Source organism: Myotis lucifugus, unplaced genomic scaffold (assembly GCF_000147115.1).
Source record: "Myotis lucifugus unplaced genomic scaffold, Myoluc2.0 scaffold_18, whole genome shotgun sequence".
NCBI lineage: Eukaryota > Metazoa > Chordata > Mammalia > Chiroptera > Vespertilionidae > Myotis > Myotis lucifugus.
The window spans coordinates 2,738,412-2,763,617 of record NW_005871066.1 but is presented as its reverse complement, the minus strand read 5'-3'; the positions used below and the strand labels follow the sequence as shown (position 1 = coordinate 2,763,617).

The window sequence follows — 25,206 nt, the reverse complement described above, 5'->3', positions numbered from 1 at the left end:
GTCAGATACACAGAGAACAGCAGCAGCAAATAACCCTAACAAACCACTGTGCAAAGCTAGCAATAAATAGCAAATAAATCTTTACATTCTGAAGTTGTATTTCACATGCACATGTATGCAAGTTCAATTCTATTGGATAATGACAGCGCTTGACCTTTTAGAGAGTAAATACCACACCCCTTGTTAAAGTTGAAGTGATTTCAACATTAGATAGGGTCTTAGTTGGATAGTACTAGATAAGGTAAACTTCAGAGTAGATAATTGCAGGATTCATGCATGTATGCTCATATCCCAACAGTAAGTGCTAAAAATCAAAAGTAAATTTATACACTGTTTCCTATTCCTTAAACTAATTTGTAAGTAGGGACTTATGTTTTAAAAAGGGCCATTGTTAAGGCATTAGCCTAAAACAAGCAGAAATGCCACTCATGAGGGGTAAGTGGTCCATGTATTTTCCAGAAGATAAAAAGATAGAGAACTTTTAAGAAAAATCTTTTAAGACATCAAATCATCTCTTACATTTAATCCATAATTATGAATAAAAATATTGGTATTTTAAGAGTTCTATGTTTCAAAGCTGAGTACAGACTGCTCATGTGCTAACATCTGCAATAAGTGATTAAATAAATAATTCAACTGAAATAAACAAATTAACTACTAAACATATAATAATTTTTTTCCTAGAAGGCTAAGTCAGCACTCATTGGTACACATTTTTCTCAGTATTTACTCTACCAATAATTAGCTTGGGGCCCTTGAAGAAGGCACTTAATCTATATAAAATTAAGGGGTAAAAAAATAGGCAGTTCCAAAGTTTTCACCCAGGTATACATGTTTACAAAACATTTTATGTTTTAACTGGAAAGTACTTACATGATCTGAAACGCCAAAGATTTTAGATGTCAGGAATTTCAAAATGATTGTTCCACAAAACCAACCGAAACACTGAATTAGCTAAAGAATAAATAAAATAGATAGAAGTCAGGTACTAAAAATTACCTAGTTAAAATATTCAATCATATCAATAAATGGCATAGAAAAAAATTTAATCACTCCAAGTACCTCACCTGTACAACCAATGAAGCTAAAGAATTTTATTAGATTAAGAAAACTCCCTGCTATTTCTACTGTGCTACAAGTTTTTTAACATAAATGGGTGTTCAACTGTATTAAATTCATTTTCTGCATCTAATGGGATGATAGTCACTTTTCTCCTTTAATCTGTTAGTGTGATAATTTATATTTATGGATTTTCCAGAAACGTATTTGCATTCCTGGGATGAACCCAATTTGATCAGAATGAGGGTACATAATTATATACAGGTGTTTTCTTTCAAGTGGCCACATGACAGTAAAGAATATTAAAAATAGATTTTGATCAATCATAAGTGACAATTTTTTGTTTATTTTTACTCTCACTCAATATAAAAATAAGACCTCCATTGTTTTCAAATTTTCCAGTTATGACAGAGTAAGATATGCAATATAATCTTTATTCCACTACCATGAAAGAATTACTTGAGAAACAAAATAGGTTTCTTGTAAGAAAAAGTGTCAGTTCACAAAATATCTTTGCTTTTCCTTTTTGACTGGCTTTTTAAAAGCCAGGACATCTTTTGCATGGGTTTAGATGACTACCATGATTTGTTTCTCCCTTATGCAAGAGACTGATGATAAAAATTATACAAGTTTCAAAATACAAATATATGCTGAACATTCATTACATCTCAACTTTTCTCTTCTTAGAATTTTGTTTCTTTCAAATTACTAAAATGAAAGCATAAGTTCACTTTTATTCTTTCCAGTCTAAAACTGAAAATGTTTAAAACAATAAATTTGCCTCTGCAAATGCTTTGACAGAATTCTCTAAATGTTCACAGACACTGTCCTATGTTGTCATTTTTCAATAGTTTATCATTGAAATTTTCAACTTCTTTGAGTACAGTTATTAAATGAAAACTTTGACTTTTCTGTTGATTTTTTGGTTTTAAAATTACCATTTCTTTCTGAAGTAAAATTACCATTTCTTTCTGAAGTAAAAAAAAAATCATATATTGAAAGAGTCATGTCACCAATAACTTAAGGTTACAAATATTCCTACATGTTCACTACAAGGGATGGGAGAATTCCTCAAGCAAGGAGAAACTGGCAATACATTCCACTTTGTTCTTTTGCTTTCTGAAATGTACTTCCTTATCTTACCATAACTTTTCCAGTTTTACCCTATTGATATACAATATATAATCACATAGTCCTTCAATATGGCAGGTTCTAATTTTTAATAGAAGTCAATCAAAGAAAAAGCATGAATGTCATCTGCTGATATTATGGTAATTAGTAATTGCAGTGCCTCCCTAATAATATACTTATTTTACTTGGAAACAAAATACGCATACATAGAGGTAACATGGCCCACCCATTTGTATACTTGGGAGGAAGTCAAAGATTAAGCAGTGTCTAAGTTGAAATAAGAGGAGGCTGGGAGATTATGGAGAAATAAATAGTACTGAAATAAATGAACAAGTTTCTTAAAAATGACTTGTAGATGTTGCTAAGGACTATTTCCCACCTTAAGCAAGTAGCTATTTATAAGACTGATTAACTCTAAATCATTCCTTTTTAAGTACAATTTTATCATGTTCAGTTTACAGAAATAAAGAGTCTAAAGAAATTATGTTTAAAATGTTGAATCTTACCCAAAAGTTGAGTTCAGATACACCCAATCTTTGAATGTTATTTCTCTTTAGAATTATCACCTAAAGTACATTTAATAAAAAAATGAAACAAAATTAACAATCATATTTTATATGAATTATATGTTTCAAAAATTACACAGCCACCCCATCTTCTATCTTGCCTACACCAGCCATTTTCCTTCTTAATTGTTGATTTTTCAAAATTTGAAAATGACAAATTTCCCTTGGGGTGAGGGATAAATGCTGTGTGTGCTAAAAAGTTGCCTCTGGAATCAAGTTAATTCCTCACTGCATTACTTGGGATGTTTTGTGTAGGGCAACTCCTCGGATGAGGTAGATGGTGTGTGGATGGTGTGTCCATGCCAGTGGATATGTAAGCTATCCAGAAAAATTAGTGGTTTAAGTCAAAAATCCTTCCTCTCCAAACTCCCAAATAAAATTTTTTGAAAATTTTTTAAAACCTAACTTGACTTTTAAGAAAGAAAAGGAACTTTCCAGATACCAGACAAAAGAAGGCGATTTTAAAAATGAAAACATTAATTAGGTGAGAACGTATGGCAGTCTTTAGGGAGGACTGTAGAGAGAGGCTACAACTACATGCGAGTATTAAAAAGGAGGGCAGCAGAGAAGGGCTTGGAGTTATGAAGGTAAGAAATTGAGACTCATGTGTAAAGCCAGGGTCCTCAAAAATCATACTCTCGGTTCTATCAATGAAATGCTTACGTCCCCCACCAAATGCATGTGCCGATACCCTAATCTCCAATGTGACATACTGGAATGAAACCAGTGGGAGTTAATTAGATCTCTAATGGATAGAATTAGTACCCTTCTAAGGAGAGACATGAAGGAGATGATTTCTCTGTCCTCATGTGAGGATAGAGTGAAGGCATCTGATTACACATGATGAAGAGAGCCCTCACCAAGAATCAAATCAGCTGCATCTTGGTCTCGGACTCGCCAGGCTCTGGAACTATGAGAAATAAGCCCCCAGCCTATGGTATTTGTGTTGTAGCAGCACCGCTAGCTTCACTTGTGCAGTGCCATACTGACACCTAATATTATATTCCTATTAGTGCAAATCTCGTCATGGAGTCTAATTTGCCCTCATTTTTGAGCCATATATTGCTAGGTATAGAACTGTGCATTGACAGTATTTTTTTCTGTAAATATTGTATAAATATGTTGCTTAACTGTCTTATTGCTTGCATTTTTTCTTGTGAAAAATCTGCTGACATCCTTACCCTTTGTTCTTCTATATTTAACACGTCTTATTAGTATTGTGTCTTTATCACAGATTTTGAGCAATTTCATTATATATGCCTTACTACAGTTTTCTTGGATTTGGGATTTACTGAGATCCTTTATCTCTGAGTTAATAATTTTCATCAAATTAGAAAAATTTTGGCAGTTATTTCTTCAAATATTTTTCTATCTCTTCCCAACTCTACATATTTAGACATGTACTTTACTTTTCCTATATTAACTGCAAATGAGGGACTGGACTATCACCAATGTGCAATTTCTACTGAGTTAATGGATCTGGTACAATGTGTTGATGACTACTATCATAAAAAGGGAGGCTCTGGTCATTATGTGCCTCCTGATAAAAGAACAATACTATGCTAAAGGGATAAAACCTTAACCTATCCAAGCTTTGGATTCAATTATTAACACATTATAAATACAGAAGACAGAGGAGGATGTAAAGCTAAACCATGAGGATTCAAAAAGTAAAATCTAGACCATAGAATCCTCTACACGTTCAATGACCTAGGCTCTTACATTTCCTAGGAAAGAAAACAGGCAGATATATAGGAAACCTATAGATTAAAAATAGAGATGTAAGTGAAATGAAAATATAAAGGAAGTCTAGGAATGATTACCATAGTCAAATCATTATTGGGACAGGATGGTTGGAAAAATTCTGATTTTTGACTTGATGGCAGTTTATTTTCCAAATAGCAGTTCATTAATAAGTACTTTCAGTACTAGTTAGTACTGTCAGTACATAAAACACTTGTTTCATGCAGTTTTCTGTATTTCAAAATAAAATAGCTTTCTTAAAAAGAGGTGGATGGGCACATTACTACAAGTCTTTTGTCATGCTGAAAAAGCTTGACAAATTTTTGAAAATGAAAAGCCTGCATTTTTTGGGAGAAAGAGAATGGATTACTTATTGTTAAGAGAAAAAAAAGGTGCGGGAAGCAAAAACTGTTAAAACATAAGGGCAATCCCAAAAGGTTCCATCAATACACCATACGTGGAAAAGTGTCCTATTTTGGTATTACCATGGCAGGTATCATTTTTGGTAATTGTGGAAAGAAAACATGCCAGGAACATTCCAGTGGAGAATATTATAGGTTCTGGCTTAGGAATATCAGAAGTGTGACTATAAAGTAATAAAGCCGATTTACTGAACCACCGTTCCAAATACATATCCAAATGAGTGTCATTCAGTGAAAGTCAGTCACATGAGGAGACTACTTACCTATTCTAATTATGCTATCATTGCTCAAAACAGTTTGGAACTCCATTTTCTAAACTACCTCCCAAAGATAATTTAGGTATGGGTGCAAGAAAATAGGTCTTATTACTTTAATGTCACACCATATTTTGATCAAGATCTATATATTACCCAGCCCAATCACCCACCTTATTCACAAGACTTTGGTTGTTTCCAAAAATCAAATCCACCCTTGAAAGACGAGGTTTTGCCACCATTGAGGATATTCAAAAGAATGTGCCACAGTCTGTGAAGGCAATTCAGAGGAGTTCCAAAAATATTCTGAGCAATGGCAGTGTCACTGCAATACGTACTGAATCTACTGAAGTGACGTAGAAGGAAATAACTAATCTTGATCATAAATTAATGGTATGTTTTAAAAGTAAATCTTGCTCGACCTGTGTTGCTCAGTGGTTGAGTGTCGACCTATGAACCAGGAGGTCATGGTTCAGCTCCCGGTTAGGGCACATGCCTGGGTTGTGGGCTCGATCCCCAGTGGGGGGCAGGCAGGAGGCATCTGATCAATGATTCTCTCTCATTATTGATGTTTCTCTCTCTCTCTCTTCCTTCCTCTCTGAAATCAATAAATACTTTTTAAAAATAAAATTAAAAAAGTAAGTCTTAACCTGCTAGTTGTTTTTTTAAAATATTTACTTGGGTATTTGCCCTACAGTGGTAAATTTTGTACCATGTTCTTTTCTAAGGATGAGCTAGCTAGAGAATAGGTGCTATTTGAGAAAAATTTTTTCATGTGAGTAATAATCAGGAAAGGGCCCTCATTGTTCTCCTAAACCTATATGAGGTGCATTAAAACTCCTATTTCACAGGTTAAAAAAACACAAAAAAAAACTTCATGAGCTTAACAAATACTTACCCATGTCATTAACAAAGATGAAGAATAATAAGAAGATAAATACAATGGATTTCCAAACATCAGCACGAAACAAAGGAGAACTGAAATCTGAAAAGTGAAGGAAAAAATGTCTCATCATTATTGGATCTATAGCACAATGCAGACTTGGTCTACAGGCACACAGCCATTCCAATACAAACATTTTATGCATAAATAAGATTAATAAATAGGTCTTGGCTGAATGATAATAGAATTTCAACACACTGATAGATTCTAAGTGGTTTCAACACCATGAATTCTATATAGAAAAATTTAATTTTTTTTCTCTGTCTGCTACTTGGTACAAAGAAAACTGCAAAAATATTATTTCTCTTGATTCAATAATGGAGTAATATAATAAATAAAACTTAGTTGTATTAATTTTTATCTTATTTTTGTTGCACTACCTGAGGATTTCTATTAATAAGGAAGCTTTATTTTATGTTCTTAGCTAGAAAATATTTATGTTATTAAAGGAGAGGTGTTTAGAAACTAAGATAAAACCAAAAATGCAAAAAAATAAAATTTACAGTGTCATATTCATGCACAGTGCTAGAAATTTCAGGTCTCAGGGAAAAGACAGTTTCAAAAATAGTGACTAATAATAATTAAAACATAAAAATAAAAGTTTCAGAGATTAAAAACATCAACTCTGTAGTTGAAAGTATGTTGTAATATGGTATCTGTAATGTACATTTCCATTTTGATGTATTAAATAAAACTTGAAAGAAGGCATCCCTGAGATCTTATTTTAATACTTGACTTATAAGTACAAAAAATGTTACCATGTTCATATAAATGATCTTCTTAAATGTGTTTGGCTCAATGTACCCCACAACATACATAGGAAATAATGAGGCTATCTGAAATAAAGATATAAAAAAAAGCCAAAGTGAAAAAAATGCAGAAAACAAATACTTCACTATTCATAAGCAAAGTACAAGTAACAGTGGAATCATATTTCTAATATTCTAATAATGATAAAGAAGTAATTTCAACTAACCTTCTCATTGGGAACTAGAAGAGCTAGGGAAAATACCTGAATGGAAGCCACAAATTACTAACAAGACCAAAAAAAAAAAAAAAGAAGCCAAGACCAAAGAAAAGATGGAAATCTGCAGTGCTGAGCATGACAATTTGGGGCACTTTTCTCCCAGGGGCATCTGCCAGTTCCAACAGTAGCAGATGCCTGCCAGTCGACATGCAGGTGGGAGATTTCCAGACTCAGAAGTGAAAGCACACCAAGAATGAGATCCTTGCTAAGTCCACAGGCTTTGGCATGGGGCTTCAAAGAACTATACCAAAAGAGCCAGAAATCAAGCAGTGCTCAGAAAGATGAAAGCCTTTGACCTTTATCATTCTCTCATCATATGAGGGTGATTCAAGATTGTTAAGTGTCTTTATTTGCCTGCTGGCAGCAAATCTAATCTTCTCTGGAAGATGTTAGTATCAACCTAGTCTCAAATGAACTGTTCATGTACAATGTCCAACACCACATCAAAACTAACTAGATACAGGAAGAGATAAGGCATTATTACAAACACAATGGAAACAGATCCTTAATCTACTTCAGGGGTCAGCAAACTTTTTATATAAAAAGCCAAATAGTAAATGTTATACTGTGTGGGCCATATATAGTTTCTATTTTATACAGTAAGTTACCACTTAACATGGTCAATAGGCTTCAGTGACTTTAAGCTAAAAGACATACATGAAAACAATTTTACCACAGGCTAATTGATGTAAGTTCTCATGGGATCTCATCAATGTTATAACAATATAGTATTAAATGAAACGATGGTTAAGGACCTGCTGTATTCTTTCTCAATTTTTTTGTTGTTGTTAATCCTCATTCGCAGATATTTTTTCCATTGATTTTTAGAGAGAGTGGAAGGGAGGGGGACTGACAGCGGGAGAAACATCGATGTGAGAGAGACACATCGATTGGTTGCCTCCCGCATGTGCTCCAACCAGGGCCAGGGATCGAGCCTGCAGCCGAAGTACCCGAGACCCTTTGGTGCATGGGCTGATGCTCTAACCACTGAGAAAACTGGCTAGGGTTCTATTTTATTTTTGAACAACACTTTAAAAATATAAAAACCACTCTTAGCTCACAAATCACTCAAAAACCTGATCGATGATTCTCTCTCATCGATGTTTCTAACTCTCTATCCCTCTCCCTTCCTCTCTGTAAAAAATGAATAAAATATATTTAAAAAAAAAAAGAAAGAAACAAATTGAAAATGTACAACTAGATACTACAATAACCAAAATTAAGAAGTCAAAGACAGGGTTAAAAGCAGGTTAAACAAGTGACAAACTAAAAACAGGTCAGAAGAAAACATCTAGAAAAAAGCATAAAATGACAAAGGGGTGAATAATATATGCAAGAACATGAGCGATGGAGAGTATATGCTGTAAAAATCTAATATATTTTACTTTACATCTCAGAAAGGGATAAGGGAATTAAGTAAAAGCTATATTAAAAGAGATTTTACCTGAGAAGTTCCCAAAATTTATAGAAAAAAAATCAAGCACTGATTTATAAACTATTACAAACCCCAACAAGAGATAAATTAGAATAAATAAATCTGACCACACTTTGGCATATCATAGTAAAAACTGCTCAAAGCCAAAGGCAAAGAGAAAACTCTTGAAAACAGTTGGAGACTAACTGACTTTAAGACTTACTACAAGGCTACAGTAACTGAGACACACGGTATCAGAGAAAGAATAGACAACTGACCAGAGGAATAAAAGAGAGAGTGCAGGAACAGATGCTTACAATTATAGGCAACTGAGCTTTGACAGAGGAGCAAAGGTAACTCAATGGAGAAATGACAGCCTTTTTAACAAACAGTGCTGGAAGACTTGCACACCGGGCACAAAGAATAAATCCAGACCTAGACCTTACACATTTCATGGTCACATCTACTGATTCCCTCCTCTATGATATAATAAAAAAATTAACTCAGCCTGACTGACGTAGCTCAGTGGTTGAGCACAGACCTATGAACCAGGAGGTCACGGTTTGTCTCCAGGTCAGGGCACGTGCCCAGGTTGTGGGCTCGATCCCCATTGGGGGGGCTTGCAGAAGGCAGCCAATGATTCTCTCTCGTCATGTTTCTATTTCTCTCTCCCTTCCTGTCTGAAATCAATAAATATATATATAATTTTTTTAAAACTCAGATCAGCTTCTTGCCATTAAGTACTGAGTTGTTTGGGGAAATAGGATATGGTCTCAATTCGCTCAAGAAATATTATGATTAAAGTTGAGAAATGGTGTCCAGTGAGACTCTGTCCTTCAGACAGAACGGCTGATGTTTAAGCTGGAGTAGAAGCAGAAGCCCCACCATGAGGAATAGGATTGGCCCTTACCATGTTGTATAGCTTGGCACCCAAAGTAATTCTGAAGGCAAAGAGTCTACAGGTAGATTTGTTTATAGAGCTCACTTCCCATGCCAACAAGAAAAGTGTGAATTCAAATAATCGGAAAAATATTTTTGCATGTTGACCGTGAGTATCTGCCTAACTAAGCAGTACACTAATAGACTGTAGACTATGATTTGTTATTTTTCAAAAGCACACATATATCTGAACTTCATAATTACTCCATTTTTTTGAAAATCTCTTAGAGCACAAATATAATCGCACTGTAACACCTGTATAGAAACAACCAAGTACATTTGCATTCAACTTAAATTGGCCTAAAATCATCTTACCTGCGTAAAAAGTATGAACTGTGCAAACTGCCAGGGAAGCATGAAAGCAACATTGGAGAGGCAAAGCGCAATGAAATACCTGCCGCTGCTGTGCGAGAGCCTGAGGGAGAGAACTGACACCAATGAGTTTGCCCCTAAAAGTAGCCCATCACTGAACACAACAACTAACGGCAACATGGCCACATCCGATGACTCCCTCCTCTTCGCTAGAAGACAAGATGTAGTTAACTTTTAAAAGCTCGTTAAAAAGAACTTCAGTGCTACTTGGATTATAAAAATGTTTAGCATAAAACAGTCTGAATCTGAGCTTTAAAAGGAAATATCAGACCTTGTTTATCTGTAAATATCATCCAGTGAGAGGCTCACTGGAAAACCTATTTCTAGGATGAAGTTATTAATGGGATTCTACTGTTTATGTTTTTGTTGTTGCTGTTTCTCAGACTCTTAAAGTCTGAAATGCTTATAAAATTAATTCCAGCAAAAATAAATCTGTCCAAGAAAAGCACCTGAGATGAAACCGATGGAACTGCTAGAAACAACAGGGGTTAAGAAATTTTCACAAATATCTAAATATATATGCTCCTTGTCTATCTAACCGAGCATTTCCCAAGTTCAACCTTACATGGGACACTCCTTTCGCAGAATACACATTCATGTTCCCTCAAAACCACAGGTGGGAAAATGATGAGTCAGATTACATAAGCTTGGAGGGGGGAGAAAATAATAGTTTCCTTAAAACCTTGGAATCTTTAGCAAATACACATAAAAACTTACGTTCTGATTTATTAAAACATCATGTAGTTATCTAAAACTTAGTATTTTAGATTATTTTAATTGGCTATTCAACTTATTTTAAAAGTGACTAAAAAAAACAGCACCTACATTTGAATAACTTTTTTTTCGTTTTGAATAACTTAATAGGTTGATGCGTATTTTAAGAAACGTACCTTATAATATACTTAGATTTGTTTCGTAAATAAAAATTACCTGAGGATCAAGGTTAAAATGCACATCTGAAGCACGAGAAACGGGTATGAGAAACTCTCCCGGAGAGGTGGAGTCCACATCACACGAGTAGCCTGAAATCAGTAAAATGCTTATTCACTTTCCATTCCTTTGCAATAAACAGTATTAATCTCAAAATCATGGCTGGGGCCTGGCTGGCATGGCTCAGTGGTTGAGCGTCAACTTATGAACCAGGTCACGGTTCAATTCCAGGTCAGGGCACATGCCTGGGTTGTGGGCTCGATCCCTAACAGGGAGTGTGCAGGAGGCAGCCAATCAAAGATTCTCTCTCATCATTGATGTTTCTTTCTCTCTCTCTTCTTCTCCCTTCCTCTCTGATATCAATAAAAAATTTATTTTTTTAAAAATCATGGCTGGGCTGGTTTTAGTGCTTTAATACCACGCTCATTCACTTCTGAAAATGCCTGGTATAGTTTCTCAGTCTTTGGAGCTCTCTGAATGACACCGCCATGAGGTAGAGGGCCATTCACTGGCAAGTGCAGAAACGGGAAAGCTCTGTAAGGCCCTGTGTAGGAAACGCAAAGGATAAACAGGATAGTGGGTACAGGAGCAGTAGAGTCTAGGATGGAAAAACAGACCCACACCCCAGCACTGCAGTGACGACCCTGGTATCCCAAGGAGACGTATACACGCCCAGGAAAATGCCTGAACAGATGTTAACTAGGGAACTCACAAATACCACGGGATCATCTCTTTACACAAACATACTTGGTGAATAACAAGGCATTTGTTTGCTTTATGTTACTATATTTAATACATTTATCTATAACTTTATTATTCCCTTGTCTAAAAGATTTTCTTTAATTAACCATCTACCTTTCTCAATGGTGATGAATAAAGGTCATACCGTGTATAAGCTGTGCCATAACATATTTCATATTTTGCTTCCGAAAACTAGACATCAGATTCTCTCACTTTTCACTGCCACATCCTCAGCACCTAACAGAGAGTCTGGCACATTACACACACTATATTTTGTTGAATGAATGTATCCTATCCTATATATCAAAAGCCTAATATGCAAATTGACCAAACAGTGGAATGACGAGTCACTATGATGCGCACTGACCACCAGGGGGCAGACACTCAATGCAGGAGCTGCCCCCAGGCCAGCCAAGGCAGGTGCCAGTGGGGGGAGGCGGGGGGGTTGATCGCCCCACAGATAGGCCCTGATCGCCAGCCAGGCCTAGGGAGCCTACCAATGCATGAATTTCGTGCACTGGGCCTCTCGTTCTAAATAACTTCCTACAAACTCTTTTAAGGTGGCATGCACTGTTGGACTGAACTGGTTGCGCTCTATTCTGACTCAGCATTTTGTGTTACTGAAAAGGCAGCATCATGCAATAGAAGAAATGAGGCTTTAGAGCCAGACAGATATGAATGGGAAACCCAGCTTCCTCATGTAGTGAATGTGAAATCTTGGGTACGGATCTTAACCTCTGTAAATTTCTATTTCAAATCTTCTGTGAGGATAACAGCCATCTTCCCAAAAAGGTTTGGCAGGAATAAATGCGATACAGAGTGCCTAAATTCAACAAGTACGGTATTTCATTTTTTTGCGAAATATATGTGTATGAGTGCATACACTAAAAACCAGGCAAGACATTTCATGTCACAAATTCTAATTATGAAAAATGTGGGTCAACAGGATTAAATATCAATTTACAACACAAGGCTCTTTAAAGTATTGGGAAGTTCTAAGTAATATGCAATTATATATTGTTTTGATGGATATATTTCTTTGTTCCTATACAATCCCTTCTATTTCTTAAAAATTATTTTCTAGAAAACAAACCTCTCCATGGTTGAAAAAGTAGCATAATACTGTAATTAGACCTCCAAAGTGAGTCCCACTGTAAGAAAAGTATACAATCATAATTCATGCAGAATATAGTGAGTTTTACACAAGATTATCTTAGAATTTAAAATCATATTTAAAATGTCATAGTATTAAGCCATATAAAATATAAAATAGTAAACATTTTAAAAGTACGTTGTTGATGCTTTAATGTTGAATGTACAAACATATAAAGAGTACATATAAAATAATCTGAATTTTATATTTACTTTCTAAATAAAATTTATAAGATGTGAACATAAGATCATATTTAACAAACAGGCCACACTTCAGAGTCTCTATTGCATTCTTTGAATATTCAGAATGGAGGCAGATTTTTGTCTTTTGACTAAGGGATGAAAACAAGAGTCTAACAGTTTCATTTAGCAGTATCTTGAAACTGTCTAAATTCCTGCAAATATTCTTGAGTCCCAATGAAAACAACAATGTAGAATACAAAAATCAGACCGAGGGTAACCATCAAAGGTCGAGAACCATTTCCTCAAGTGGCCTTTTGTTTGTGCGTGTTTCATCACTTATATCCACAGCTCCACACTTGGAAGACACTAAGTATTGGCTGAATGATTGAAAAAGGAAGAAATAGTTTTTATAAAAAACACCAGAGGAAAGCAGATGGGAAGTGATTTGCCATTAGCAAGTTTTCACTAATGGAAATTCAAAGGGTGCATTTTGAAAAGTAAGAAATTGAGAGAAGGAATGTCTGAGAAGAACAATACTGTATATAGAAACTAGGAACATGTGGGTAAAACTAAGATTTGACAACATAAACAATAGAGTAAAACACACACACACAAATAAATCCTGTGGAGGGGCAATAGGAGCACTAAACTGTGGTAATAATGATAAGATGCCAGGGGCTGTTTTGAAGCAAAGTGTTACAAAATTCCGTTCTGATGAGGAGGACAGGGAAGAGGTGTAGAGGTGATGAAGTTAGACATGCATGTTAACATGTTAGCCTCAGCCACCAAAACAACAGAAATGGAGCAGCTGCTTTCCACGTTGGTGCCAGTGGGGGAGGGTGGCCACAGTAAGAAATACAAACTATCCCCACAAATTCCTACTTTCGTTTCTCATATGCCATTCAATATCTCCAGTCTTAGTGAACGTCTATAGTCAACATCTGCTGTATCTACATGACCTTCCTAAAGACAGAAGCTTCCTTTGACATTCCAGAACTATGTAACTAATTTAGAGATGATAACTCTTCGATTGCTCAGCAATAAAAAATATAAATTTTAAAAAGTCTTAGTCTTGTGTAACATTTTCCATATTTAACGAAGCACAAGACATACAAACTACTTTCTAAAATATCTTTAAGCCTGACACCATAATCTTAAGTAATCCTTTCCCCCCTCAAAAAACTGTGATGTGCTTAAGTCTATTTTTCCTATATGGCATACATATAGGAAAGTACATGAAATTTCTAGAGAATTTATGGGGTAATTATACAGTGAACATCCCTGCTACCACCTGTCATTGAGACAGAACCGATTGCACCCGAGTCCCCACTCGTCATCCCTTGAGACAGCCACTATCCTGACTTCTGCGATGATCAATATAGCCACTTCTATGTACATATCACACTATCATTTACTTTCATCTGCTTTTAAGTTTCAAACAAATGGAAGTATGCAGGATTTCATTTTGTGCCTGCCTTCATTCATTCAATATTATAATATTTGTCCATGTTGGTGTGTTAGCCACAGCTCTCATTCTTTCTCACTGTTGACCGGTATTCCACTATATTAATAAGCTGAAAAAAATCTACAAATGTTCCTACTAATAAATTGATCTCATTAATTATCCTTTTTCTATAATCAACAAATGTCAGCCAGGCCTTATAAGTCCACTACAAGATCTTACAATACAGTAGTCTTACCTCAGACACGCACCATATATGAAGAACATCGACATCATTACTCCATTTAAAATAAAAATCACACCAACATAAAAGCAGGCAGGGTCTCCCACTCCTTTAAAAAGACACAGATTATTTAGTATTTAATAAATAAATGACTATAAAGTAACTGGACATAATGACTGCAGTGCTTTGTAATCAAGAATTCATGAAATTTGCTGAAAGCATTTGCTTTACAGATTGCTTCTCTATTTAACAGTTCATTAGTACTTTCCCCTTACATGAGATCAGTTACATTCAGATTTTATACTTTATTGTGGCTACATTTATACTTTCCCCCAATTAATTATTATTATACTGTAATAATTAGTTGGTGCTTCATTCTATTTAGGAAATAAATACTGCTACTGTTCAATATCTGGAACTGTCTGTAGAGTCACTTGATGAATTACAAGAGAAAATCCACTGCATTATTATCTTTTGCTTGGTTCTAGGATGAGTAAGATATGGGCCCTGACCTCAAGGAACAGCTTTAGACTATATGAGATAACCTAGTTATTTGATCCATCATTATGTATATAGCCAGAACCTTAAACATTAACATATAATGAATCCTGTACACAAGACTAGATAGACATGTATAAAATATATTAACACACAGTGGACTCGGTGCTTTACAACAAATCTATGAGATTAGTTGTTAAGAAAATAATTTAAAAAAAAATAATAATTTTTAATGATTGAAAAAACAGAACATAGAAAATTTAAATAGCCCAGCCAGCATGGCTCAGTGGTTGAGCGGCAACCTTTGAACCAGGAGGTCATGGTTTGATTCGTCGTCAGAGCACATGCCCAGGTTGCAGGCTCTATCCCTGATGTGAGGTGGGCAGGAGGCAGCCGATCAATGATTCTCTAGCATCATTGATGTTTCTATTTCTCTCTCCCTCTGAAATCAATAAAAATATTCTAAGAGTTGAAATGTTATTGCAAATAAATCTATTAAAAATATTTATAAAATATACTAAGCAGTCATGTTGTGGAGAATTGCAGAAATGAAGAGAAAAACAGCTATGTAAATGCTATGCAAGTAGATACATGTGACTTCGAATATCAGTTCAAGGGACAGCATCACAGTAGACTGTAAAGTGAGAAACCGCACACGTCTTAAATAGCAGCAACCATTACTGATCCCGGAAAACTGTGACCTGTTCCAAAAGCGGTTCTTTGACTAAGATACCAACGTAGAAGGTGCATATGAAGAGTGGGAAATACTTCTAAATCAGTCTGCTATTGTATATCTGATTTTATGTTTCCATAACTAAATTTTTATATTAATTATCACGGGTAGATATTTCACTGTTTAATCTACATCCCCACATTTAGGTATTCAAGCTACCCTAAAACTTTTTTGTATCTTATTCTGAAATGGAAGGAATGACTTAATGTCAGGACTGTCTTGCACCGAGGTATATTAATATTCTAATTCTAAACACTCATATTAGTAAGTACATACCCTTCTCAGAAAATTACTTTAAAGAGGAACCAGTTATAGTCTTTTAAGAAAATCAATCACTAGTTTACAATAATTCTTAAAATAAGTCCTAACAGTATAAGATGTTTATGCAAACATTAGTGACAACATAGCAGCATTTTAGGAAAAATAAACATGCCTTCACAGCTTTGAACTTCACTTAGAGGTTGGACTCTTGTGACATTCCAGCAGGTCTTAGTTTCTATCCCAAATACATTCATTATTCCCACAAATGTGCGATACCAGAAGGCCAGAATCACCTACAACAGATAAAAACAAAGAAGTGAAGGAAAATACATTATCTTCATAATTTTTTCAAAATATCACTTCATGATGGTTGCCTTTGACATTATAAACTTTGACAAATTTATTTCAATCATTTCACTTGGGAAACAGTCATTTTAAAATTATACACACGCATTATAAACTACAGTTGTATATTACAGAATAATGAACATGTGTAAAAATTTAATGTAATCAACATGCCTGTAATATACTCTTATAATAAACTCTAACATAATAGTAGCTGTAAAATCAAGTATAACATTCTATATTAAAACATGATGATTAATAGTCATATAAATCTTTGTATTTTGCTATTTCATAACATGTTACTGAGGTCCTTGAATTTATTTAATTCATAGTCTAAAAAATATTTAACCAACTGCATATGGAATAATAGCTCCTGTGCCCATTAAAACTCTAACCAAGCAGATTTAACCAATTCTTCTCAATCTGAAATCCACTTTAAAAAGTGTAATAAAGACAAATGAATATAACAAAATATTGCAAACAAAATGGTCATACCTGGTAGATTTTAAAAAATTATTTTATCGAGTTGGGAGAAATAATGCAAGATGATTTTTAAAAAGAAAAAAGAAAAGAGTTCAAAGTAAAAGTAAAAATTGCCTAGAGCCAAGTACTTTAAAAGGTTAGTGATCATCCCTCTAGTCCAGAGGTTCTCAACCTGTGGGTCGCGACTCCTTTGGCGGTCGAATGACCCTTTCACAGGGGTCGCCTAAGACCATCCTGCATATCAGATATTTACATGACGATTCATAACAGTAGCAACATTACAGTTATGAAGTAGCAACGAAAATAATTTTATGGTTGGGTCACAACATGAGGAACTGTATTTAAAGTGCCAAAAGGTTGAGAACCACTGCTCTAGTCTCTCCCCAGGCATATAAAAACACATAGAGTTTTTCAATATTATATTACTCTTACTAATGAATATTATATATATTTCAGAGAGGAAGGGAGAGAAAGATAGAAACATCAATGATGAGAATCATCGACTGGCAGCCTCCTGCACACCCCCTACTGGGGACAGAGCCCACAACCTGGGCATGTGCCCATGCCTGGAATTGAACCCGGGACCCTTCAGTCCACAGGCCAATGCTCTATCCACTGAGCCAAACCAGCTTAGGCTGAAAATCATATATTATTATTCCTACTAAAAAAACTTTGTAAACATCTTTCCATGTCCAAAAAGCACAGATTTACTATTTCATAACTTAGTTTTATAAAACTGACATTCTGTTAAAATGTGTAATTTTTGTTTTTGTGCATTTATCATACAGGTAACAAAACATTATCATATTGAATGAATGTGCTAAGAATTATACTCCTAGAATTATACTCCTTTCTGGGATGTAGCTTGATACAGTAGAAAACCATGGCTTTGAAATCAAAACTGAACTCAACTTTTCACGTTACAAGTTATTGTTTCCATGGCCTGAAGCAATCCTTCAGCCTCTGAAATGCAGCTGTCTCATCTCTAAAATGCTCAGATGCCCAGGTTTCGATTTAAAATCACTCATCACATTAAAATCTCAAACTTAATGGAAAAAAATCAAGATTCCAACAATGAGATGACAAAAATATTAGTTATTGCTCCAATGAGCAATTATGAACATGTTTAAAACAAATGGAAACACAGAAAGTCTTAGGAAAAAATGAAGTCTTAGCAAAAAACAAACAAAAAACAGAATATATAAGGAAAAAAAATGAAAAATACAATAACCAAAATAAAAATTCAATGGATGGGCTTAACAATAGAATGAAGGAAACTGAGGGAAATAATCAATGAATTGGCAAACAGAACACTAGAAATTACTCAATTTGAGCAACTAAGAGAAAAAAATCATAACAAATCCCTAGGGGCCTGTGGGACTACAACAAAAGAGCTAATGCTTGTGTCAATGGAGTCCTAAGAGGAAAGGAGAAAGAGGAAACTAAACCTGAGCAAACCAAAAATAGGATAAAACCAAAGAAATCCACACCAAATGTATCACACTTTTTAAAACTTTTAAACATCATACTTTTGAACACTTGTGAAAACTAAAAAAGATAAAATAGTGAAAGCAACAAGGAAGAGAAAAAAATCTTTCCTTAAAAAAGAAAAACAATTCAACAAGTAGATTTCTCACCAGAAACCATGGAGGGCAAGAATAAAGTGGCACATTTGTCAAATGCTGAAAGAAAAGCTGTCAATACAGAATCCTACATCCAACAAAAATCGCCTTCAAGAATTAAAGGTAACTCGACATAAAAAATTAAGCAAAACTAAGGAAATATGTTGTCATAGATCTATCCTAAAAGAATGACTAAAGAAAATTCTATGAATAGAAATGAAATTATCAGGAAGAGACAATTTTTTAAAATAGATAAAATACTTTTCTTCTCCTTTTGAGTTCTAAAAAATAAGTATGATGGCTAAAAAGCAAACATCTGATGTAGTTTTAAATGGATGTAGAGAAAATATTTAAGATGATTATGTTATAAAGGGGTAGGTGTAAAGAGATATAAAGAAAGGTAAGGTTTAATTAGAGCTAGTAATATGATAATAGCAGAAGACTGCAATAAGTATGTATAAAATGTAACAGCTACAACCACTAGAAATCTATATAAAGAATATTAAAACACTATAGTTAAATTAAAATAGAATACTAAAAAATGTACTAGTAGCTCACAGGAAGACAGAAAAAGAAAACAGGGAAATGAAAATCCAGAACAAAGAGAAAACAAAAAAATTATAGACTTAAGCCCAAACATATTAATTACATTAAAAGTGGTAAAATACACCAATCAAAAGATAGAGATTGACAGATGCTAGACGATATTCAAAATCAACTGTAAATCCTATACAAAAGCAACAGAAGATGGAAAAATAAAAGTATTACCGTTAACAACAGTGAAAATAGTATTTATAGAAGACTGTATGGCTGAAAAATACAAAATACCGCTGAGACAAAAATGATTGGAGATCTACTCTATATCATAGATTGGAGGGTTTAATATTAAGATGTTGACTCTTTCCAATATATGTATAAATCCAATGCAATCAAAATCTCAATAAGATTTTTGGAGAAACTGATAAACTGACTCTAACATTTACACAGAAACACAATTTTGACACCGAAAAACAAAGTTAGAGAACTACCTTGTTTTAAGATTTACCATAAAGTTACAACCATCAAAGCAGTGTGGTATTGGCATAAATATGGACATATAGAACAACAGAATAGTAGGGAATCCAGAAACAGATCCATACGTAATAACGTCACTCAATTCTTAACATATATGCCAAAGCAATTCAATGGAAAAGGACAGTTACCACAAAGACGCACATGGGAACTTTTTGGTATTATTGTCAATGTTTTATAACTCAATGGCGGTTTGGTTATACAGTTTTATACATCTGTCAAATGTATAACTAAAAGAACTGTGTACTCAAAATGGTGTGTTCTATTGCATGTAAGTTACACCTCAACAGAGCTGATTAAGTGAAGAGAAAGCAGCCAGAAAGAGGGAAGATATGTCAGCATGTATTACTAAGGATTCCGCTATAAAATATGTAAATTATGCCCACAAATAAGACAACAGCCATCAAATAGGTGACAAATATTTACACAGGTAATTGACAGAAGAAGTTCAAATGTCTATTAAACATGAAAATATTCTTAACTCCACAAAAAATAAGGGAAGTACAGATTAAAACAAATCCAGGAGAGGATTTGATACTCTATTCAACTATAAGGACACACACAATCAATAAACTTTAAAGGTCCCCTCCTTTATAAAACACCGTGTTCACTTACTATTTTTATCTAATAAAAAAGAATCGCTCAAATTTCACTCACCTCTGGATAAAGATGGAAGCGTTTCACTGTGTTGATTACAAGGGGATACTCAGTGAGCCTGTCATTCATAATTGTCCACAGTCCTTCCAAAAACGAAGGTGCTTGGATAATGGTCTTGAAGTAGGAATAATAAAGTCCCTTAAAAAGGCACAAATTGTCAATGTAAGTAAAGTTTGAACATATTTATTTTTATAACTCCTTTCAGAACAGTTTTTTTGTAGGAAAAGGTTAATAACAAGGCCTCCTAGTTCCTCCTTGCTACTACTGCCTTCTTAGGCTCAAAAGGCATACTTTTTAGGTTATCAATGTGCTATTCTTTCATAAGTTCTGTAGGTTTCAATGGATGTAGAGAAAATATTTAAGATGATTATGTTATAAAGGGGTTAGGGTAAAGAGATGTAAAGGTAAGGTTTCTATACCTCATTAGAGCGAATAAAATGATAATAGCAGAAGACTGTAATAAGCCATGTATTACATTTTACAGATTATGTATCAAAACAACAAAAAAATATTAGAGGTTTTAAAGTTCCCTCTTAAAAGAGATTATCTTGAAGTCAAGAGCTAAAAAAAAGGGGGGGAGAAAAAGTTAGGTACTAGTAAAACATGGGGTCTCCCAACTCTAACCCGACAGCCAGCATTTTCTGCTCACATGTGATGCCCTATATCACTTCTTGAGGGTTGTCTTTGTTCTCCTCTTCCTCTGCTATTATAATTGACCTTTATTATCTTAAAGAGAAGTCCATGTCAAGAAAGGAGGAGAGAAAATGAGGTAAGCAAAAGAATCCTGAAGCACTTTCTACTTGAGTAATAACCCTAAGTCAGTGGTCGGCAAACTCATTAGTCAACAGAGCCAAATATCAACAGTACAACAATTGAAATTTCTTTTCAGAGCCAATTTTTTAAACTTAAACTATATAGGTAGGTACACTGTTATTAACTTAATTAGGGTACTCCTAAGGCTTAGGAAGAACCACACTCAAGGGGCCAAAGAACCGCATGTGGCTCGCGACCCACAGTTTGCCGACCACGGCCCTAAGTCATAGCTTGAGGAACAATGCAGTTCACCAAAAACGCATTTCAGTTCCTCATAACTGTCCGATAATTATGTCCATAAATTAAGCTACAAATTAATTCATTAGAAAAAAAGAACCTAACCATTTCAGTGCGAAAAGTCATTTCCCGTTCCAAAGATGAGAGGTGAGAAAAATGACGATCATTTTCAAAAAGTATTGACAAATGTATCCTAGAAAGAAGAAAAAAAGCACCATATTATAATAAAAACATGTTTCAGACATGTCCTAAAATAACTAAGTTATAAATTTTTACAGTAAACGTTGACTTAACTTTATAGTTTATTTACTGGCTTGTCTGTCTTCAGGCACTCAGTCTAAGCACAGCACCCACTGAAACTCAACTCCAGGCCCTCAACCAGAAAGGAGGTTAAGTTTGGGTTTGTTAATTTCACAAGTGCCTCTAATGTACCAGCTTGTGGAAATGCCTCTGTAAGTGTTGAAAAGCCTGTGGAATGTCATTTTAAATAAAACTACTTTACATTAAAGCTATTACAAATAAGGATAATTCCATATAAGGAAGGAATCAGCTTTCAAGTGTCAAAGAACTCAGAACATCAAGATGTTTTATCAGAGCAGCTAAAGGCAACAGCTGCAGGCAGAGGAGATGGGGGCGTGTGTGCTGAGCAAAAGGAGTACAGAAAATAAACAGAGCCATTTTGCTTTCCTTCACTTACATAGCAGACTCTTTCCAATGAACAGAAAACAGCAAAATTCCACATACCAATCCTGTCTCCACTCACCTTCATCGACATGTGGGGCGTGTGCCAGGCTACCAATAACGGCCAGGAATAGTTCTTACCATCACAGCCCTAGTTCTAACATCAGAGTCTCCCTGCAGACCAAACGGCCAGAATAGCACTGCCCCAAGAGGAGAAATCCCGGAGCTCAGGTAAAAATGGAAATATGTAAGAGGTAAACTACTATAATTTTTACCAAAAACATCACTTGTGCAAAATAAGGTACATGTGCACTGACGTCTCATTGAACTCTGTATTACCATTGAGAGTCTTGATCTTCATTTCTACCCGATTTCCAATTGACAGGTGTTACTACAAGTTAACAGCTAAGCTTATGTCAGCTAGCACACTCCGTTACTGTAAAGTAAGGGAGTTTTTTAGATGAAATAAACATGCAGAGTACATTAGGAAATCTAGATATTTAAGAAATACAGGAGTGAATCCTTTGGTAAAGCACAAGTATTGTAAGGCATAAGTTACTATTCCCCTAACATGCCCATTTTGTAAATGCTGCTTCACATATGCGGTTTTTAAAAAGGTAATCTGGCCCTAGCCGGTCTGGCTCAGTGGGTAGAGCGTTGGCCTGCCAGGTTCCATTCCGATCAAGGGTACATATCTTGGTTGCAGGCTCCTCCCTGGCCCGAGCCCTCGTGCATGAGGCAACCAAACACATCGAAGTCTCTCTCTCTTCCACTCTCTCTAAAAGATCAATGGGAAAATATCCTTGTGTGAGGATTTAAAAATAAACAAAGTGTAAAAAAAGTAACCTGTATGTATCAACTGATAGATACACATTCAGATGATGTTCTATACACATACCAAACAGTTATGGCTTATTGTATATGAACAGTGATGGCAATTTTTAATTAAAATGCTTTTATTTATTTCAAACTGAACCTAATCTTACCAGTGCATAACTCCCACAAAGATACCTGGAAAAATAAAAAGAAATAAAAGTCATTAAAAGTTGCTTTCTTATGATAATTATAATATACCTTTAAACCAACTATTTCAAATGCATTCCCTGTACGTCTAGCGAGAACACACAAGCAAGGTGGCTAAGTCTGTCTACATAAGTTAGGAAAAAATCCAGAAGCTCATAAAACAAATTGTGAGTAGCACTTACCTCTGCAGGGGGGAGTTGAGCAAAAGGGAAGACTTGGGAAATCATGTCTCCTTCACAAAATTTGCAAAAGAGTGATGAAATTCCTGATTTTTTTTCAGTATCCTTCTCTCTTGTTATCACTGTTATTCTCTATTTCTTTACATCAACTTTTAACAAAAGAGTCACACATACACAACATAACCAGTCCCATCCTTCCAGAAGTGACTCGGCCACAGGAGCCACTCTAGCCCACTTCCCCTGGTGCTCAGCAGAAGATGGCAAAGGCAGGACATGCTTCCTCAGCAGCACCCCTGAGAGCCCCTTCCCCAGCCCCGGGCCTGGGAGGCTCACCTGGAGTCCCCAGGTCAGCGTTGTAGGAAGGAGGCTTATCAGGGAGTTGCCAGGCAGGTCAAACCATGACACCACTGTGACCTCCAGAGGGTGGACTTGTTGAGGAGCTCCACACACTGTGTGACCCCTCCGGTGGCTGGCACTCTGTTAGTTAATTTTTAAGGGTACCATGGAGCTGGGGAGAAGGGATGGTAGGAGGCCAACTTAAACCACCACAAATGCCCCTGTTCTTACAGGGTTTCAGCAGGTTTTCTTGAACAAACACGTTCTAGAGCAGTGGTTCTCAACCTTCCTAATGCCACGACCCTTTAATACAGTTCATGTTGTGGTGACCCCCAATTTCATTGTTACAAATTGAGCATAATTAAAGCATAGTGATTAATCACAAAAACAATATGTAACTATCTATGTGTTTTCCAATGGTCTTAGGCGACCCCTGTGAAAGGGTCATTTGACCGCCAAAGGGGTCGAAACCCACAGGTTGAGAACCTCTGTTCTAGAGTGTTGTAAACCTTTGGTTAATTTCCAAAGATCTGAAAAAGTTGATTCTCATAATGCTCCAAGTATTTTTTGTTACTGTCACAGAGGAGTGAATTTACTTAGCTATTCCTGATGTCCTGTCTCCCCTCCAAGATTTTATAAGGGTATGTCTCATGGTGGTCCCAAAATATACTTGGCAATACATTTTACCGACCACCACCAATAACCTCTTAAAGATTCAAAAAAATTACTCAACTTGGCTAACAAAATAAGTGCAAATCAATAACACAATAATAATAAAAATAATAATAAACACCACAATGTTCAAGACTCCCAATCACACTTCTCAGTCTTCTTCCATATTCCTAACCATCCTGGGCTCTTCCTCACAACTGCTCTATACATCTCGGAAGATTTGCTTGTTTTACACCATGACCAGCAAACTACAGCCACTGTCTGCTCCTGTCCTCTAGCTAAGCATGGTCACTTACAAAATAATACTTTCTAATATATTTTCATTGATTTTTAGAGACAAAGCGAGAGGGATAGAGAGAAACATCAATGATGAGAGAGAATCATGGATCGGCTGCCTCCTGCACGCCCCGTACTGGGGATCCAGCCTGTAACCCGGGCGTGTGCCCTGACTGACCGGGAACCATACTGTGACCTCCCGGTTCCTAGGTCATAGCTCAACGACTGAGACACACCGGCCAGTTGTTAACATTTTTAAAGGTTGTAAAAATAAGGAAGAAGAATAGACAATGGAGACTGTATGTGGAGACGCTTAAAATATTTACTACTTGGCTCTTTACAGAAAAGGTAGGTATTCACTACATATGTTAACACTTTTTATTGAAATAGAATCATCTCTGGACCACTTTGAAATGGAACCTGCACCTTCTCTCCCCACTCGGAACAGCGGCCCCTCTGATAAGGCTCCATTGGCTTTAAAATACACAGACCCTGGCCCTGGGCACGAAAAGGTTTCAGCTCAAACCCCTGGAGGGGGCGCGCTCTCTCTCAAAAACAAACACAAAATCAGTGAAAAAACAATCCATAAATAAAACACAAAGAGACTGTATGTCCTACTCAACTACATTTGCATCCTCTTTCTCATTCTCCAGACAACTACATATACTGGTGAAACTCTTAGAAGTTACATTTAAGGAAAAGGGGGAAATAAAATATCCGATGAAATCGATCTGGCTTTCCGAAAGTCCGCACAACAT

General features: G+C 35.5%; 1 protein-coding gene across 1 annotated transcript in view; it reads right to left on the bottom strand.

Moving 5' to 3' along the window:
• The window catches only part of LOC102431016 (probable C-mannosyltransferase DPY19L2), a 52,293-nt gene that overhangs the window by 16,102 nt on the left and 10,985 nt on the right, over positions 1-25,206 (bottom strand). The window contains exons 2-13 of the mRNA XM_023751004.1: positions 22,949-22,973; positions 21,387-21,474; positions 20,232-20,369; positions 16,226-16,346; positions 14,577-14,670; positions 12,635-12,692; positions 10,801-10,892; positions 9,814-9,913; positions 6,877-6,954; positions 6,074-6,160; positions 2,697-2,756; positions 874-954 (exon numbers count right to left, since the gene is read on the bottom strand). Of these exons, the coding sequence (XP_023606772.1) occupies positions 874-954; positions 2,697-2,756; positions 6,074-6,160; positions 6,877-6,954; positions 9,814-9,913; positions 10,801-10,892; positions 12,635-12,692; positions 14,577-14,670; positions 16,226-16,346; positions 20,232-20,369; positions 21,387-21,474; positions 22,949-22,973 (1,022 nt within the window). The remainder of the gene's footprint in view (positions 1-873; positions 955-2,696; positions 2,757-6,073; positions 6,161-6,876; positions 6,955-9,813; positions 9,914-10,800; positions 10,893-12,634; positions 12,693-14,576; positions 14,671-16,225; positions 16,347-20,231; positions 20,370-21,386; positions 21,475-22,948; positions 22,974-25,206) is intronic.